Consider the following 17,327-nt stretch of genomic DNA (forward strand, 5'->3'; position numbering starts at 1 on the left):
AACTTGCGAGTTTGACAACCTTGATTGTTACTTTCATTTGGTAAGTTTGATAACAATATGAATGAAAACTTTTGGGTGAAAATGTGAAATAGACCAGATTTTAGAAACTGTTTAATGCATATCTAGGCGAGATAATTTTTGAGAATAGAGTGAAAAATTGAGTATGTATGTATTTTTAAAGAGCTTTAATTATGAAATTGAAGTATGATAATAGCCGTGGTATCTCCAGTTTGGCATGGATTTCTTCTGCAAATTAATTATATAGGTCTGTGAAAGTGAAAGCCATATTGCAAGATTTTAAAAATGAGAATAATTATTAAGAGGTAAAAAATCCAAATAGTACAAAATCTTCTACACAAAAGCACCTGTGCTTTAAATGAAGAGTAAGGGAGCCAGACTACATGACCTTTGATATCCTCTTTTTGACACTTTCACTCTACAAATGAAAGCATCCCATAGCAAGTTGTAGAGTCTGACGTAAAGCTGCAAGAACCCAAGTTTAAGCAGTCAATATGCAAAACCAATTAATATATGGTGTAGTGGAGGAGAGCAATCCAAAACGATGCAACATCCCAAATACTGTCTAATTTATTTATCTAAAAAAACAGATGAAATAATTGAGCTTGCGTAATCACAAGACTAGCAGAAATTAGTAGTACTAAATACAGAGAAAAAAGACAGGTGCTTACTGGTGTCTATTGCCTAACCATTTGCAAGAGAAAAGACGCTGTCCGCAAAAATTTCCTCACTCTTTAAATACGCCGTCCATGAAGTCCTGAAGAGCAATCATTTTGATAGAGTTGGCCTTTAAGCTCTTTATTGCTTCAGCGGTCGCAATGGCTCCATTAACTGTTGTCACTATAGGAACCTTGTAATCCAAAGCCATTCTTCTCAAGGCCATACCATCTATACGATCAAGTGCATCGTCTGAGCTTGTTACCACCATCAGTTGAATGTCTCCATTGGCTATCATGTCACCAGCATGAGGCCTCCCTTCATGCAACTTCAACACTGGCTCCGCAGGGATATTAGCTAAATTAAGAACATGAGCAGTTCCACTGGTAGCAACAATCCGGAAACCATTCTCAACGAAAGCCTTCGCTATCTTCTGAAGATGCGGCTTTGTTAAGTCGTTCAAGCTAAGGAACACAGTACCAGAAAGTGGTAACTTTTGGCCAGCAGCAATTTGGGCCTTAGCAAATGCAATATTATATGAAGGGTCGATACCCATGACCTCACCGGTACTTCGCATCTCGGGACTTAAAAACACATCACAGCCTGGGAACTTTGAAAAAGGAAGAACTGCTTCCTTGACTGACACATATTTAGGGATGACCTCTTTTGTAAACTGTAAATCATTGAGAGTCTTTCCGGACATGACAAGGGAAGCATATTTAGCCAATGGGTGGCCAATTGCCTTGGATACAAATGGAACTGTCCGAGAAGCTCGAGGGTTGGCCTCAAGCAAAAATACATCCCCTGATGGAGTTATTGCATACTGACAATTCATGAGCCCACATACATTCAATCGTTTAGCCAAGTTAACAGTCCACGACCTGATTGTCTCCAAGCAAGTTGATGGAACAGTTCTGGTCGGAATAGAGCAGGCAGAGTCACCAGAATGTATCCCAGCCTGTTCAATGTGCTCCATTATCCCACCAATGACCACATTGCCTTGTGAGTCAGCCAGTGCATCAACATCAATCTCACAGGCATCAGACAAATACTTGTCAATTAATACAGGGCGTTCTGGATCCACCTCAACAGCATTTTCAAGGTATTTCACCAGTTTATCATCACTATACACAATCTCCATTGCTCGACCACCCAAAACATAAGAAGGGCGGACAACAACTGGATATCCAATGTCTGCTGCAATGGCAAGCGCATCAGTTTCACTCCTTGCAATTCCACCTTTAGGGTGTTCAATCTTTAGGTCATGAAGCATCACATTGAACCTCTCTCTGTCCTCGGCAATATCTATGGAATCAGGAGATGTTCCCCAAATACGTACATGACCAACACCACTAGCACAGATAGGTTTTAGTTCATCTAGGTATTGTTGTAAGGGGAGAGATAACTTCAATGGTGTTTGACCTCCAAATTGTACAATGATACCATCAGGCCTTTCCAAATCAATAATGTTCAAAACATCTTCAACAGTCAAGGGTTCAAAGTATAGTCGATCACTAGTGTCATAGTCTGTGGAGACTGTCTCTGGGTTTGAGTTCACCATGATTGTCTCATATCCTGCATCCTACAAAATAGACAAGAGTGAAATATGGTAAGAAAGAAGAAACTGCACACAAATCAGAATAACCACCTAGCTGGCCAACTGTAAACAAAACATGGACGGTTGAATATTTTTTTAAATCAAACGCCAAGCTGATCTTAGACAGGGACACAATTTAAATTTTAAACTCAACATTTCATTATTAAGGCGGAATATTAGAATTGGATCACTATGAAGCAGCAACAGGACCATTTGCACCCTAATTAAAACTGTTCAAAGAAAAAAGACCTGGAATCTAATACAATTAACAAAATAGAGAAGAAAACAAACCTGCAGAGCAAAGGATGCATGACAACAACAGTAATCAAACTCAATCCCTTGACCAATTCTATTTGGTCCTCCACCCAAAATTAAGACCTTCTTTCTTGTAGTGGGAGCCGATTCACATTCAAAATCATAAGAAGAATACATATAAGGAGTATTAGCCTCAAATTCTGCTGCACATGTATCAACTCGCTTATATGCTGGAGTAACACCCAGAGACAATCGCCTATTGCGTACTTCTTTCTCAGAAGATTTAGTTGCAAATGCTATCTGCTTATCACTAAACCCTCTTCTCTTCACCTCAAAGAAATCAACATTGGTCAAATCAGACAAATTGTGTGACAGCAAGAAACTTTCCACGTCAACCAGCTCCTTGAGCTGTGTGAGAAACCATTTGTCAATGAAACTCAGCTCAAAGATTTCATCAATCTGCATCCCTCGTTTCATTGCAGCATAGATGGCATGGATGCGCTCTGGGTTAGGAACTCGGAGGTTATACTTCAATTGCTCCAAGTCATAGTTCAACTCTTTAACCTGTGCACACCCCCATCCTGAGTATCCATGTTCTAGAGAACGTACTGCTTTTTGAAATGACTCTTGGAAAGTTCTCCCTACTGCCATTGCCTCTCCAACTGATTTCATCTGTGTCGTCAATATTGGCTGAGAACCAGGAAACTTCTCAAAAGCAAATCGAGGAATCTGCACCACAAAATCACATGACAAAAGTAAATCCATTTTTTCCCCAAAATGTTGCAGACAAAATACAAATTTGGTATGATATATATTGTCATTGACAAATTGTGTAATATTCACATGCCCTGCTCCATAACATTAATGTTAGTTGGTCATATTGTAAACTCAATAACTTTTAATTACATGAGCAGTTGACTCATTACCTAAACAGAATTTAAAATATAAAAAAAAAAACATACGACCAAGCCACATCGGTGAGTATTTATATTTGATGATGGCAACATCAACGACCAAGTTGCTTACCTTAGTAACCACATAATCAATAGATGGCTCAAAGCTAGCAGGTGTCTTCTTTGTAATATCATTTGGAATTTGATCCAAAGAATACCCCACAGACAACTTCGCCGCCATCTTTGCAATGGGAAACCCAGTAGCCTTAGACGCCAAAGCTGAAGACCTGGAAACTCTGGGGTTCATCTCAATGACCATCACCTCACCATCCTCAGGATTAACCGCAAACTGCACATTAGACCCTCCACACTCCACTCCGATTTCTCTAATTATAGCAATTGAATAATCCCTCAGCCGCTGGTACTCCTTATCCGTCAGAGTCTGCGCCGGAGCAACCGTAATCGAATCGCCGGTGTGAACCCCCATGGGGTCAATATTCTCAATAGAACAAATGATAACAACGTTGTCAGCCAAATCCCTCATAACCTCAAGCTCATACTCCTTCCACCCCAGCAGAGACTTCTCAATCAAAACCTGGGTGGTCAAGCTAGCAGCAAGCCCAGCCTTGCAAATCTCCAACAAATCCTCACGATTGTACGCAATTCCGCCGCCGGTTCCGCCAAGGGTGAACGCCGGCCGCACAATGAGCGGATACTCGCCGATATCGTTGGCGATGCTGAGGCACTCATCCAGCGTGGTGCCAATGCCGGAGGGAGGGGTCTTAATTCCAATGTTCTCCATGGCCTGTTTGAAGAGCTCTCTATCCTCAGCCTTCTTGATTGCCTCGAGCTTCGCGCCGATGAGTTCAACGCCGTATTTCTCGAGCGCGCCGCTCTCAGCGAGGGCCACGGCGAGGTTGAGTGCGGTCTGGCCGCCCATGGTGGGGAGGAGCGCGTCGGGCCGCTCGGACTCGAGGACGCGCTCGACGAGCTCCGGCGTCATGGGAGTGATGTAGGTGCGGTCGGCGGTTTCAGGATCGGTCATGATTGTGGCAGGGTTCGAGTTTATGAGAACCACTTCGTAACCTTCTTCGCGCAAGGCTTTACACGCTTGCGTTCCGGAGTAGTCGAACTCGCACGCTTGGCCGATTACTATGGGGCCCGCGCCGAGAATCAGGATCTTCTTGATGTCTGTTCGCTTCCCGACTATGGAGGCGGGTTCCGCAACGGCGACGGTGGAGCATCGAACCGGAAGCGTTGGTTTGACGCGCGAGGAAGGGCATGCGCGGAGGGTTTTGGGAAGCGCGTGGTTTTGGGGTAGAGGTTTAGGCGATGTGAGGAGAGCGGAGGAACGCGAAGGAGAGTTTGGAAGGGAAGGGAGGAGTGGGAGCTTGGGGAAGTGAGATATGCAATACGCCATTGGCATTGTTGAAGAAGAAAGTGCAACTGAAACTGAAACTGAAACTGAACGGGTTTAGGGTTTCAGTGCTCCTTTTAATGGGTGGAAGATGCTCCTCCGTCCCCGTCACCTTTCTCAAATGCCTCTGTAGGGTTCGCCCCCAATACAAAAGGAGAATCACATCAAAATTTTATCATTTTTTTTTCCTTTTTTGTTTTGTTTTCTACCGCGACTCCTTCGCCTCGGGGAACTAAAAACACTGTCGCCAAAAGGACCAGTTTTGATTAATTATTATTTTTAAATTAATACAAATGTTGATAAAATATATTATTTACGATATATTTAATTTTATATAATTTATTCCTATATATAAAAAGATTTTTAACTGTTGCAATTTTTTTCCTATTTCATATTTTGTTTTAATAATATATTTTAGTATTTTGAACAATTTATAATTTCAAAAATTAATAAAATAGTTTTTAATTTTGAAATTTTATTTTATTTGATGTCATTTAACTCGTAGGTTACGATGCACAGACATTTCTCTTAAATGGACGTATCCGTGTCGGACATACGTATCGGTGTCGACACTCATATGACACTTATTGGTAAAGTGTTCAATTCAAAAAATATTTGTTGGATTTTTGAAAATTATAATACAGTTTTAACACAATTTTAAAAGGTATAAATAAAATAATATTTTAAAAACTCAAATTTTTTGAATAAATTTTTATTATGATTATAAAAATAAGGAACAAATTCTTTTGAACCAGTCATGAAAAATATCTTCGTGTTCCCAAAAGAATCTGAAACATACTTTTACACATAAATATTTATTTTCAATTTATATAATTTAAAAAAATTATATAATATATAGATGTGTGTCCCCGTATCCTACATTTTATTATACGTATCTCCGTGTCCGTATCCGTGTCGTGTCAGTGTTTGTATTCGTATTTGTGCTACATAGCTCATAGGAGAGTGAAAAGAGATTAGTAAGTTATTTTTTTTTGTTTAAAGTGATCTCATTTTCTATTAAATAAAAAAATCATATTTTATTTTATTTTGTTTTAAATTTTTTTCCTACTTTATTCTTACTTCATATTTTATTTTATTAATTTATTTTGGTTATTTGGATATTTTATAATTTCAAAAGTTAATAAAGTAGTTTTTTAATTTTAATTTTTTTATTTATTTGTTGTCATTTAACTGGTGGGAGAGTAGAGAGATTAATAAGTTACTTTTATATTTTAAAGTGATCTCATTTTCTATTAAATAAAAAATTTAAGATATTTTTCTAAATTCTTTTTCTACTTTATCCTTACTTCATATTTTATTTTATTAAATTATTTTGGTTATTTGGATATTTTGTAATTTCAGAAGTTAATAAAACAGTTTTTAATTTTTAATTTTTATTTTATTTGTTGTCATTTAACTTGTAGGAGAGTGGAGAGATCAGTATTTTACTGATCTGTTTTAAAGTGATCTCTTTTTCTATTAAATAAAAAATTCAAGATATTCACTAAATTCTTATTCTATTTTATCCTTACTTCATTAGTTTAGTTTTTATGCTAGGATGTTATGTTGAAATGCACTTGAATTTGTTGTGCTTAATTTTAACGATGATTAATAATTATTTTTATTGTATATTTTTGTCCTATATTTTTTGTTTAAGGTTACGTCTTTCATGGTTTATTTTGTAGGTTTTGGTGGAAGCAATTGCTTTAACAAAATATATTACATTAATTTTAACGATGATTAATAATTATTCTTATTATATGTTTTTATCTTATATTTTTGTGTAAGGTTGCGTTTTTCTTTGATTATTTTGTAGGTTTTGACGGAAACAATTACTTTGTCAAGAACAAAAGATATGACATTAATGTGTCTGCCACCTAAAATCGTTGCGATTTGTTATGTCGAGCTTTCTATGGAAGAACGAGAATTGTGTGACCAGGAGAAAGAGAAAATAAAGGATTTGTTGAGAAGAAGTTTTATCTATGAGAATAAGACTTCGCCAAATCTGTCATGATTTGAAATTGTGTAAATTCGAGTCACAACGCAACCTTACAATTAGTAAAGGTATAATTTTGACTTACAAATATTTACTCAATAGTTTCCTCAACTTGATCCATTCAGTGGTTCACTTAGGTTTCTCATGTATTCTCTTTCAGTGCCATAATTTATTCAACCTGAATTTAGTTTAAAAAAAACATTATAATACTTAGCAATGATAATAAGGTCATTTTTTAAAAATTTTGATAAGAGTATGCATGTAATAAAATAATAAATAAAATTTATAATTTTTAAAAACTTAAAAAATTATGAATGACGTGTTTTATGCAGAATTACAAAGGATCATTTAAAGGTAAATTATGTTTTCTATTTCAATAATATAAATTTACTTAATAATCTTTACAATTTAATTAATAAAGATATTTATTAAGAATAATTTTATTTCCTTTTTAATGTCAAGAAAGACAAAAGACATCTGGAATATTAATTTTTATTTAGTCTTCCAAGAAGAATTCATTATTGTAAAATCATAAAACATATGCATATACACAAATTGGTGTTTAAAAAATACAAATACATAAGTTTATATTTCATTTCAATAAATATGAATACACATATAGTTATGATAAAAATAAAAAATACGGATATACATAATGATAATGATATTTTTTATTCATAATGTACTATAAATTTATATTGATAATATAAATTTATATTGATAATATAAATTTATATTGATAATATAAATTTATATTGATAATATAAATTTATATTGATAATATAAATGTATTAGTTATAACATTGTTTATTAAGTTTTAATATTAAACATAAATAGAATGAAAAAATAAAAATTGTTAGTAATTGATAATCAAAATCTTTTATTTTATATTTTTGCTTAAAATGTTTTGGTTTCTCTCTTTTCTTGCAAGTCTTCCATATATTTGATGAGAGACCAACAAAGTTTTGAAGATAACTTTTTTATACCCCTTTGGTCTTTCTGCGACCAACATATGAAATATTAAAAATAAGAACTAATAACTTCAACGTGTTTTTGTTATATTTTCAAATATATTTTTAAATATAATAGTTTTTCAAAAGGATAATTAATTTTATATTATTACTTATGTCACTTATCCTAAAAAAATAAATATGGAACTTCAACTTATATTCACTTGGACATTCTCTATTACTCATGGTTTTCTTGTGTTGTGCTTTTAGTTACTTGTCGAATTTTTCGTTTAAAACTAACTATTTATTTTATTCATATGAGACATATAGTTTCACATAGTTTAGCAAGATAACTTTCAATTATCGACAAGAGAAAAAAAAGAATTGTAATTATCCTAAACAATTTTCTCGAATCTTTAAATTATTAAGTATATATTTTCGCTTTGTAGACTGCTGATTTTGTGTGATTTGGCTCAATCAAGGATGGTTCATGATGTGCAAAGGCCATGGGCTCATGATTGTGACAGTGGGGAGTGGAGATAACTCATTTTGGACTCACCATTTTAATTTGTAAATTCTATAAAAATATATAAGTCAAATGTAATACATTTGAAAACTATTTTATTATAAAAATAGACATTTTCTTCATTTTTTATTAAAACTGTAAATATATATATTACAATTTTAAATTTAGAATTTGGTTCAACATAAACAATAAATATATTTAATTTAAAAATTAAAATAGATTGAATTTATCATATAAACTTTTAATTATTTTTATAAAAAAATTTGTTCATAACACTACAAGAAAACAAGGATCTAGTGGGCCAAAAACGGACGCAGGTTGCGTGGGCCAATGCTTTAACCACTACACCAAAAAGTTCTTTTGTCATAATATGATCTTTATTATACTTATTATTATTAATGTGAGGCGCGTGAAACACGCAAGCCGACGTATATGCGTGGGCTGTGGCTGACGCAAATTGGATTTAGAAAAAAATAAAATTCATAAGTGCGTCTATTTTGCGTCAAATACTATTTTGTGTGGATTTTGTGCCGTTTTATCCGACGATATTAGCGTCCGTTGCTGGCTCACACAAATATTTGGAAGCTAATAGCTTGTTTTCTTGTAATGTAAGAAGATTTGTTCACATTATTATTATTTGTTATAATATTTATAAGCAATAAAATTCAAACTTTAAAAAAAATAGAATGGTTATATGAATTATTAATTTATTTAATTTATATATAGAGAGACACACATATAAAATTTATAACAAAGTCACATATTTTACTTAAGCTATACACCTTTTGACAGATATTAATTTGACAATGTTACCTCATATTTATCGGATACATTTTCCTTTTTAGCTTAGAAATTCAACCATATAAGACACACATGACCTATACAGGTGTTAATTAAGCATCCCAACCCACTGCAGTTGAGCAAGAACCCTCCAATGGTGTGAATGACTGCTGCTACAGTATTCAGACATCATCCAAGTAACATATATATTTCCTAATGTTTTTATAAAACACTTTTAACATAATTATCATTAATTTACTTTAAATATTATTAAGATACTAAATTAATATTTTTTATCAATAATTTTTTAGAATTTCTCTTCTCACTATTCTTTTATACAAAATCATACTCATTGTTCTCAAATGAGGTTGAAATCAAGAGAACAATTGCACTATTACTCGGTCGGTTGAACTCCTTTCTCTTGGACAAACTCGAGCTACTCCCACTCTTTCACTCCTCTCCCTTTCCTTGAATTCCGAACTTAAATGATATTTGCAAAAGACACTCTGACGAACTTTTATATAATTATTGTAGACCCTTTGTCGTTAATAAACCTAATAAAAACATATTAACAAACGTTGAGTTATTAATCAACTTCGTTATTGATCATGTCTGTCAGTCTAAACCAGATACCAAATCTCATATTCGATCGTACGGATCCTATCGCTACAATCATAATACTTACTATAACTAAAAATATTATTCTAATTTAAAAGGTTATAAATTTCAACAAATTCCAAAATGAAGTGACATATTTTTTAAGGAGGGACTGAAATTATACTGATACATACAACCATTCAAGATGAACCCAAATTGAAGTTAACAAGTTCATAACACAAAAACATAAAAGTAACATAAGAATTTATACTAGGTTGGTCGTAACTTTGTGATCTTTGTTTCACCGCAGGGTTGACAGTTATCTATCTTGAGGTTGTTCTTATAGGCTGCATAAGCAACTAAGTTAACAAGGAAAAGAACAACTAAGACAACAATATTGATCATAGAGACCTTCCTCCAACTTTTTTTTAGTGTAGCCAGCACACCAGCCTTGCAAGAGTCACATTCATAGCAAAGCAAGTTTTGGTCATTGCTCCACCTACTGCAGTCTGTGTTGCTTCCCACAACTCCTTCTTCTGATCTCCACACTGTCTCGTTCTCATATTTGAAACCACACTCTGTTGGGGGCTTGCAGCATCCAGACTTCAATCAAACACAAAATTATATAAAATAAATTTACTCATTCTTAAATTAATCTAATTGCTGTGACATGTCTTCTAAACATATTTCAATAATTATGTTTTTAATAATTGTGTTGGAGATTCCACATCGACTAGAGATTAAGATATTTCATTGTATATAAATTGGTGCAAATCTCAATCTTATGAGCCGGTTTTATGAGGTTGAGTTAGGCTTAAAGTCCACTTTGTAATATGGTATCAGAGTCATTTCAAGTCTATCCTAACGAGTATTTATTGGATTTATCAAACCACCCGCTATGGGGCAGTTATCGAATCACCTATCATATGTTATCCCACGCATGAGATCACTTTCGGCGTGATGAAATGTGTTGGAGATCTCACATCGACAAGAGATGAAGATATTTTATTGTATATAAATGAGTGCGAACTTCAACCTTATGAATCGGTTTCATGGGATGAGTTAAACTTTAAGTCTCTTTCTAATAATAATTAAATCATAAAATGATAAATTTAAAAAAAAAAGTTGTTTGTGCATTTATCCACCAATTAAAGCAAAACAAGTTGAGAGGATATGGTAGGAAATTGGTCAATTCATTATAAAAGCTGGAAACTTTGTGAGGAGGACTAGCAACAACTCTATTGTCATGTCGTTGAGCCTTCATAAACTCACTTTTGCCAGCATTAAATTATATACTAAAATAATATTTAGGATTCTCTTTCTTTTTTCCTCATTCAAAATAACATTTTTTTCTCTCTTTCAACTTTTATATATATATATATATATATATCTTTTTTATTATTTATGATATGATCAAATATGGTTTTTTGGTTTTTAATACCAAATTGATTTTTTTTTCTAGTCCAAATCTTATATCTTTTATATTTATAATAAAAAAACTATTGAAATAAATTATTATTAATATTTTAAAAAAATATTTTTAACATTAATTATATTATAATATTTACGTAAAATATTTTAATATTTTAATAATTTATTTATTACAAATACTTGATAAGTTTAAAATAATTAAGAAGAAAAATCAATTTCGTATATAAATAGAGAGAGAAAAACATACTTAATTATTTATTATATAAAAAAATTCTTTATCCGAAATAAAACTAAGTATTTAAAAATAAATTTTGATAAATTCGTTAGAGCAAAAACTCACTTTGATTATAACAGTCGATAATACACACATCCGATTATTAAAATAATATAATTCTTGCAACTATAACATATCACAACCTGAATTGTAGTAAGAGAAAATAAATAAAAATATGAATTAAAACTAAAAAACAATGTGTATATCTCAGTGAGAATTTTACAATTTAACTATAACTTTTCTAAGGATGAACAATTTTTCGCTAACGACAAACTTAAATTAGAAATCCATGATTAGTTTAGCGTAATTTGTGATGAACAAAAAGAATTTTTCACCCTTCTTGCGTAATTGTCTACTAATCACGCACATGGACAATTTTTTATCATTAAAACATTGTTATTTTTAATTAACTTGGCAGTCTAATATTAATGCTAAAATATATCTTAAATCATCAATATTTTATCTCATAACTATAATGTTAAATTGATAGTTATTATGCATGTTACGTCATTCTTAATGATAATAATTAACAAGAATTATTAATAGCAATTATGAATAATAGTTAAGGGGCTAAAATGAATAAAAAAATATTTCTATTATATGTTACACTAGTAGTCTACATGGTTAGACAATAAAGACTAAAAACGTCGACAAATAGCAATGAAGAGACTAAAATTAATAATATATATATGAACTAAAAAGTAAATTTCATAAAATATTTAGATACAAAAAATATATTAATTAAAAAGTTAAAATCAAATTTAACTATTATTAAGAAAACTACAAATATTAATATCAAAGGCATATAATATATTAATATAATAAATTTTAAAATTATAATATTTTACCGATTAGTCAATTAATCATTTTTACTTTATATTCTGTATGAAAAAAGTGTTTTCTTTTAAAAGAGACAGTTATAAAACCAATTTTAGAAATTCAGTAATTTCTTCCAGCATCTCCATGCTTCCTTTTTAATCTCCAGAGAAATTATAACTTTGCTCTGTTCTTCATTTTTTTATCGACACTCTTATTTCTTTTATTTTTTTTTTAAATTTAAATTTTGAATTATATATTTTATAATACAATTTTTATTTCGAATTTTAGAATTTAAAATGTAATTTCTGAAATTTTTATTTTAAAATCTAGTACTTGAAATTCAATTTAGAATTCAAAAAATATCTTTTAAATTCTAGAATTTATAATATAATTTTGTATTCTGAATTTTAGAATTCAAAATGTATTAAATATATTTCGAATATTAAAATTTTAAATACAAAATTATATTTCAAATTTTAGAGTTCAAAATTATTACGGGTTATACAATTTGAAAATTAAAAAAACAAATCTCACACTTTTGTTCAAGGATAATTTTAGAAATGAAAGATTTATGAAGGTGCGGGAAAAATATGGAGGTGGAGAAAGAAACTGGCTATAAATTCGACGGTGGCTCAGGCCCAAGAGCCCAACTCAAATAAGAAATTGGCTTCATTTGCTAGTTCAGAGCAAATGTTACATGCTTCAAAATTTTAAATGTTTTTTTTTTCCATTACATAAATGGAAAAAAAATATTTTTTACGAAGTTGCTAAACAATTAAAGTTAAAGTTACATTTTAATAATCCACAATATTAACTAATCAATACCATTAACTAAAGAACAAAAACAAAATACATTCTTATAAATTTCATATTTCTTAAATTGAGTGAATCAAAGAGTCTTGTCAAGTTCTAACTTCAACAATGTCAAATAGATTCGAATTTGAATTTAACATGTTTTAGAAAGTAGCAACTGATATGCCCCAGTACATAGACTGATTCAAAGTATATAGGAAAAATCTTTATTTATGGCCTTCTTATGGGGTATTTAAAAATATGGGTGGATGACACATTTTAATTAATATTCAGCAGTGACATCCAATACGAATTAATATTTTAATCACCTTGTTGTCCAAATTGAGATAGTTTTTTATTTAATTATTTTATTGTTTTTATATACATTCATTAGACAAAACACAGCTTGAAATAAAAACAAAATAACCTTTTGATTGTTCACAAAATATATATTTCGAAAACTATACCTGCTTGTAAATAAGAAATAAATAGAAAAAAAAAGCATAAAGTTATATAAGTTATATGATATAAAGGTAAAGAAAATAGTTATCATAAAGATATATAAACTTTTTACGAACAGAAATTAACCTAATTACGTAGAAATAATACTTCTCAAATAATTCTGTAGAACATAAAGACACGAAGAAGAAAGAATTCACAGGAAGAAAGAAGAAAGAAGAAGAAGAAGAAGAAGAAGAAGAAGAAGAAGAAGAAGAAGAAGAAGAAGAAGAAACCTGAATAGGTGAGAGATTTATTAAGTAGAAGGTATCAGCATTTTCAGGGACGCCATGAATGGTTCTACCAAGTTTGCCACAAAGCTTAGATTCCCGAACGCAAGAGCTTATTTTTGTCCAGTATTCATCACTTGCCACGCGTTCCTTCAACCAACCTTGGTAATCCTCTAGGTAATACTCCAAGTAAGCGCGGTTCTCTGTCACCTTCCCTGAACCCTTAGCCGTCGCAGCGTAGGCGAAGATGATGAATCCGAGGAACACCAGCATTATGAAGATCATGGCAAGCAGGTATAGGGCCATCAGTAACGTGTTCCGGTAACACGCCCCGATTAAACCAGCTAAGGCAGTCACCATCATGATCACTGCTATGATGATCAATGGCAACTGAAGGAACTTCAGGCATTCTGTGCCGTTGGATCTGGTGCTCAGCCATATCCCACCTCCCAGAATTGGAACTGACAACACCAAAGTGAAGAAGTTTAGTAAACCGATCAAGTTGTTGCTTCTTCTCATCCTTTAACTTCTTTCTCTTCTCTAATTTCTTCTTCACTGTTCTTTATGATTCTCTTCCACTTTTATACTGTCTTTTACGTGTTCACATGAATAATTGTTAACAACCACATACATTTCTTAATTACTTCTTGACTCGTAATTATAATGGTAAACCGTTTCTTAATATTTTCTCACAATTTTGTATACAAGATATATTAACTTAATAACGTGTTGTAAAATATTTATTTAACCTAGTCTATATTAACTTATTGAGAAACATTCAACCAAAAATAATTCATAAATCTATATTAATATTAATTTGGCTGAGGTTAATGGTTAAGTACTGTTTAGAATTGCAACGGGTAAATTAAGTTTATCTTGATCTCAATTATATGTTTGAATTAGATAATTGTATCATTTATTTATCTTTCACTTTTTTTCTTTACTTCCTTCTATATATATATATACTATAGAAAAACAAAGGTATATACAAATTGGTGATTTCGTATGCTGCAAAATAGATACTATTATATTATTAGAGTTGGTTGTTAGGTGAGAGTATTTTTTTTAGCCAAAGTAATTTCTTAGAAAATATTGTCATACATAATTGATAATAGTAATCGTACAAGTAACAAAAACGATGGACAAATTCAAATGAAAGTGATCCTTTGCAATATTTATAATTTCACATATGACTAACATTTAAAAAAATTCACAGTAATTGATTACAATTATTAATTATAATGAATGTGTTCTTAGAAATCTATAGTTAAACTTTTATATATATATATATATATAACTAAAATGTTGATTTTGTATTATCACAAAACCAAAATGTGAAACAATTGAATGGTAATATAGTGATATATAACAGTTTTATATTGTTATTTGATTATAAATTATTGATATAAAATTATGATTAAGTGACAATCAATATATAATGGCGCCATCTCTCCACTCAGGTACAATTGGCGCCCACCGTGGGGCCGAGGCAAGATTTCAATTTTTAAGCTATAATGGTTGCAACAAGGAACAACAACAACGCTATGGCAGAACAGATGACTATGATTCAAACCCTCCAAACTCAGATGGAGGAATTGCGGCAAAAGGGGATTGAAGATCGTCGTCAACACGAAGAGGATAGACGCCGTCAAGAGGAAGAAATCGCCTTATTGAGAGAGCAGAATGCACAACTCCAGCGACAGGTTGATAATCCCGAACGAGAAGGCCAATCCCATATGGCCGACTAAACCGCCTCTCGCATACCTACACCGGCCGACACCAATCCTGCTTCCAGAACTGAAATAGTCGAAAGAAAGTTAAGTAAAAGGGGTCATCCTTTTACAGACGAAATCATCACCACACCACTTCCTGACAAGTGGAGAGGTCTCGCCATTAAACTCTATGACGGCTCGACTGACCCATACGAGCATTTAAATGTTTACAAGACGCAAATGACTTTGTATACAACAGATAACAATGTGGGGTGTAAAGTATTCCCCACGTCGCTTCAGGGAGAACCTCTTACTTGGTTTACAGAGTTGCCTCCGAATTCCATTGACGACTTCGACGTCTTAGCCGCAAAATTCTCTACTCAATATGCCACCAGCCGACCGCATCACATGTCCTCCATGTCTCTCCTAGTGGTACAACAAGAGAAAGGTGAATCTCTCAGAACCTTTTTAGATAGATTCAACAAGGCATGTATGAATATCTGAGGGCTCAAACAGGAAGTTGCATTACACCATTTGGTTTCGGCCATCCGGCCGAGCCGTTTTACCGAAAGTCTCATCAAGAAGCCGCCTCAAGACATGGAAGATCTTCGAACTCGAGCAACCAAATTCATGCAAATCGAGGAACACATTGACTATCACCAACGGTTCAAAGCCGTCGGATCCGGAGTCCTCAAAGATCAAACCCCGAGCAAAGAAAGAGAAGTCGAGACCGAACGGACCGTCCGAACCACTCCAAGGTCCGACCGGAACAGAGGAGGCCGAATCCCCAGGTTTAACAGTTACACCCCTTTAACTGTTCCGAGGGGACGAGCCCTAGATGAAGCACTACAAAAGGATTTAATTTCGACACAAACAATATCAAACACCACCGAATGCAGATACTGCTAAGCATTGTCAGTACCATCGTAATTTCGGCCACACGACCGAGGGATGTCAAGCGTTGAAGGACAAAATCGAAGAGCTAATCCAGACTGGCCATTTGCGGCAGTTCGTCAAGAAGATAAGAAATTCAAGATCCCCACCACGAAGTACCGATCGTCCATCCCGTGGTGACGATCGATCATACCGTAACGATTACAAACGCCGAACTGACCATAGCCAGGCTTCGCAGAAACGCAATGAAAGCCCTATTCGGCGTACACGCGCCCGTAGCACAAGTCCCGACCGAAACGCCCGCCCTCGTCAACGAGTCCGCGAAGTCATCAATATGATCGCTGGACCCGTTACCTTGGGCGAACCAAACCACGAAGCAAATTACATAGCCAGAGGCTTTGCCGGTGGCAGGTGCTCAAATTTCGCCCGAAAGAAACATCCTCGGGACATTCAGTCCGCTCATGCTACTACGAGAAGGCGCCCACACATACCTTCGATCACTTTCACTGACGACGACTTCACAGCCATAGATCCAGCCCAAGACGACCCTATGGTAATCACTGTGGAAATTGACAAGTTCGCAATTGCCAAGACTTTGGTAGACCAGGGTAGCTCGGTCGATATATTATACTGGGAAATCTTCAAGAAAATGCGCATCCCAGAAGCAAATATTCAAACCCTATAACGAACAAATTGTAGGGTTCTCAGGTGAACGGGTCGACACTAAGGGGTATATAGACTTGTATACAACCTTTGGTGAGGAAGACGGTCTCCATAAAACAATAAACGTACGATATCTTCTGGTTAACGCCCAAACTTCCTACAACATCCTGCTCGGCCGTCCGTCCATCAACAGACTAAAAGCTATTGTTTCCACCCCACACTTAGCCATGAAGTTCCCTTCGGCAAATGACGACATTGCAACAATCCATGTCGATCAAAAAAACCGCTAGAGAATGTTATGTCGCGAGTTTGAAAAGTGAGCCAACTC

General features: G+C 33.5%; 3 protein-coding genes across 3 annotated transcripts; 1 reads left to right on the forward strand and 2 right to left on the reverse strand.

Annotated features, from left to right (window-relative positions):
* Positions 1-287: 287 nt before the first annotated feature.
* Positions 288-5,071, reverse strand: LOC137835758 (carbamoyl phosphate synthase arginine-specific large chain, chloroplastic). The gene is made up of 4 exons (XM_068644405.1): positions 3,554-5,071; positions 2,564-3,256; positions 690-2,257; positions 288-483 (listed from the first exon to the last, which is right to left on the reverse strand). Exons 1-3 carry the CDS (start codon positions 4,844-4,846, stop codon positions 746-748), a joined length of 3,498 nt encoding a protein of 1,165 aa, XP_068500506.1. The 5' UTR covers positions 4,847-5,071; the 3' UTR covers positions 288-483; positions 690-745.
* A 4,769-nt stretch (positions 5,072-9,840) lies between these two features.
* On the reverse strand, positions 9,841-14,258 carry LOC137834536 (tetraspanin-3-like). The gene is made up of 2 exons (XM_068642562.1): positions 13,737-14,258; positions 9,841-10,289 (listed from the first exon to the last, which is right to left on the reverse strand). The coding sequence occupies exons 1-2, from the start codon at positions 14,247-14,249 to the stop codon at positions 9,957-9,959; spliced, it is 846 nt and encodes a 281-aa protein (XP_068498663.1). The 5' UTR covers positions 14,250-14,258; the 3' UTR covers positions 9,841-9,956.
* A 1,424-nt stretch (positions 14,259-15,682) lies between these two features.
* LOC137834417 (uncharacterized) lies at positions 15,683-17,021 on the forward strand. The gene is made up of 2 exons (XM_068642473.1): positions 15,683-15,932; positions 16,342-17,021. Exons 1-2 carry the CDS (start codon positions 15,683-15,685, stop codon positions 17,019-17,021), a joined length of 930 nt encoding a protein of 309 aa, XP_068498574.1.
* The last annotated feature ends 306 nt before the right edge of the window (positions 17,022-17,327 follow it).

The sequence above is a fragment of the Phaseolus vulgaris genome, chromosome 5, assembly GCF_000499845.2.
Source record: "Phaseolus vulgaris cultivar G19833 chromosome 5, P. vulgaris v2.0, whole genome shotgun sequence".
Lineage (NCBI taxonomy): Eukaryota > Viridiplantae > Streptophyta > Magnoliopsida > Fabales > Fabaceae > Phaseolus > Phaseolus vulgaris.

What these genes read in the sequence shown, in the direction of transcription:
- LOC137835758 (XM_068644405.1), bottom strand. Translation starts at nt 4,846, where the DNA reads ATGCCAATGGCGTATTGCATATCTCACTTCCCCAAGCTCCCACTCCTC. An exon ending in TTGATTATGTGGTTACTAAG is followed by an intron (nt 3,257 to 3,553) that starts GTAAGCAACTTG and finishes TTTGTGGTGCAG; the next exon opens with ATTCCTCGATTTGCTTTTGA. An exon ending in ATGCATCCTTTGCTCTGCAG is followed by an intron (nt 2,258 to 2,563) that starts GTTTGTTTTCTT and finishes TCTATTTTGTAG; the next exon opens with GATGCAGGATATGAGACAAT.
- LOC137834536 (XM_068642562.1), bottom strand. Translation starts at nt 14,249, where the DNA reads ATGAGAAGAAGCAACAACTTGATCGGTTTACTAAACTTCTTCACTTTG. An exon ending in TAAATCTCTCACCTATTCAG is followed by an intron (nt 10,290 to 13,736) that starts GTTTCTTCTTCT and finishes GTTTGATTGAAG; the next exon opens with TCTGGATGCTGCAAGCCCCC.
- LOC137834417 (XM_068642473.1), top strand. Translation starts at nt 15,683, where the DNA reads ATGACTTTGTATACAACAGATAACAATGTGGGGTGTAAAGTATTCCCC. An exon ending in AGATAGATTCAACAAGGCAT is followed by an intron (nt 15,933 to 16,341) that starts GTATGAATATCT and finishes CACCGAATGCAG; the next exon opens with ATACTGCTAAGCATTGTCAG.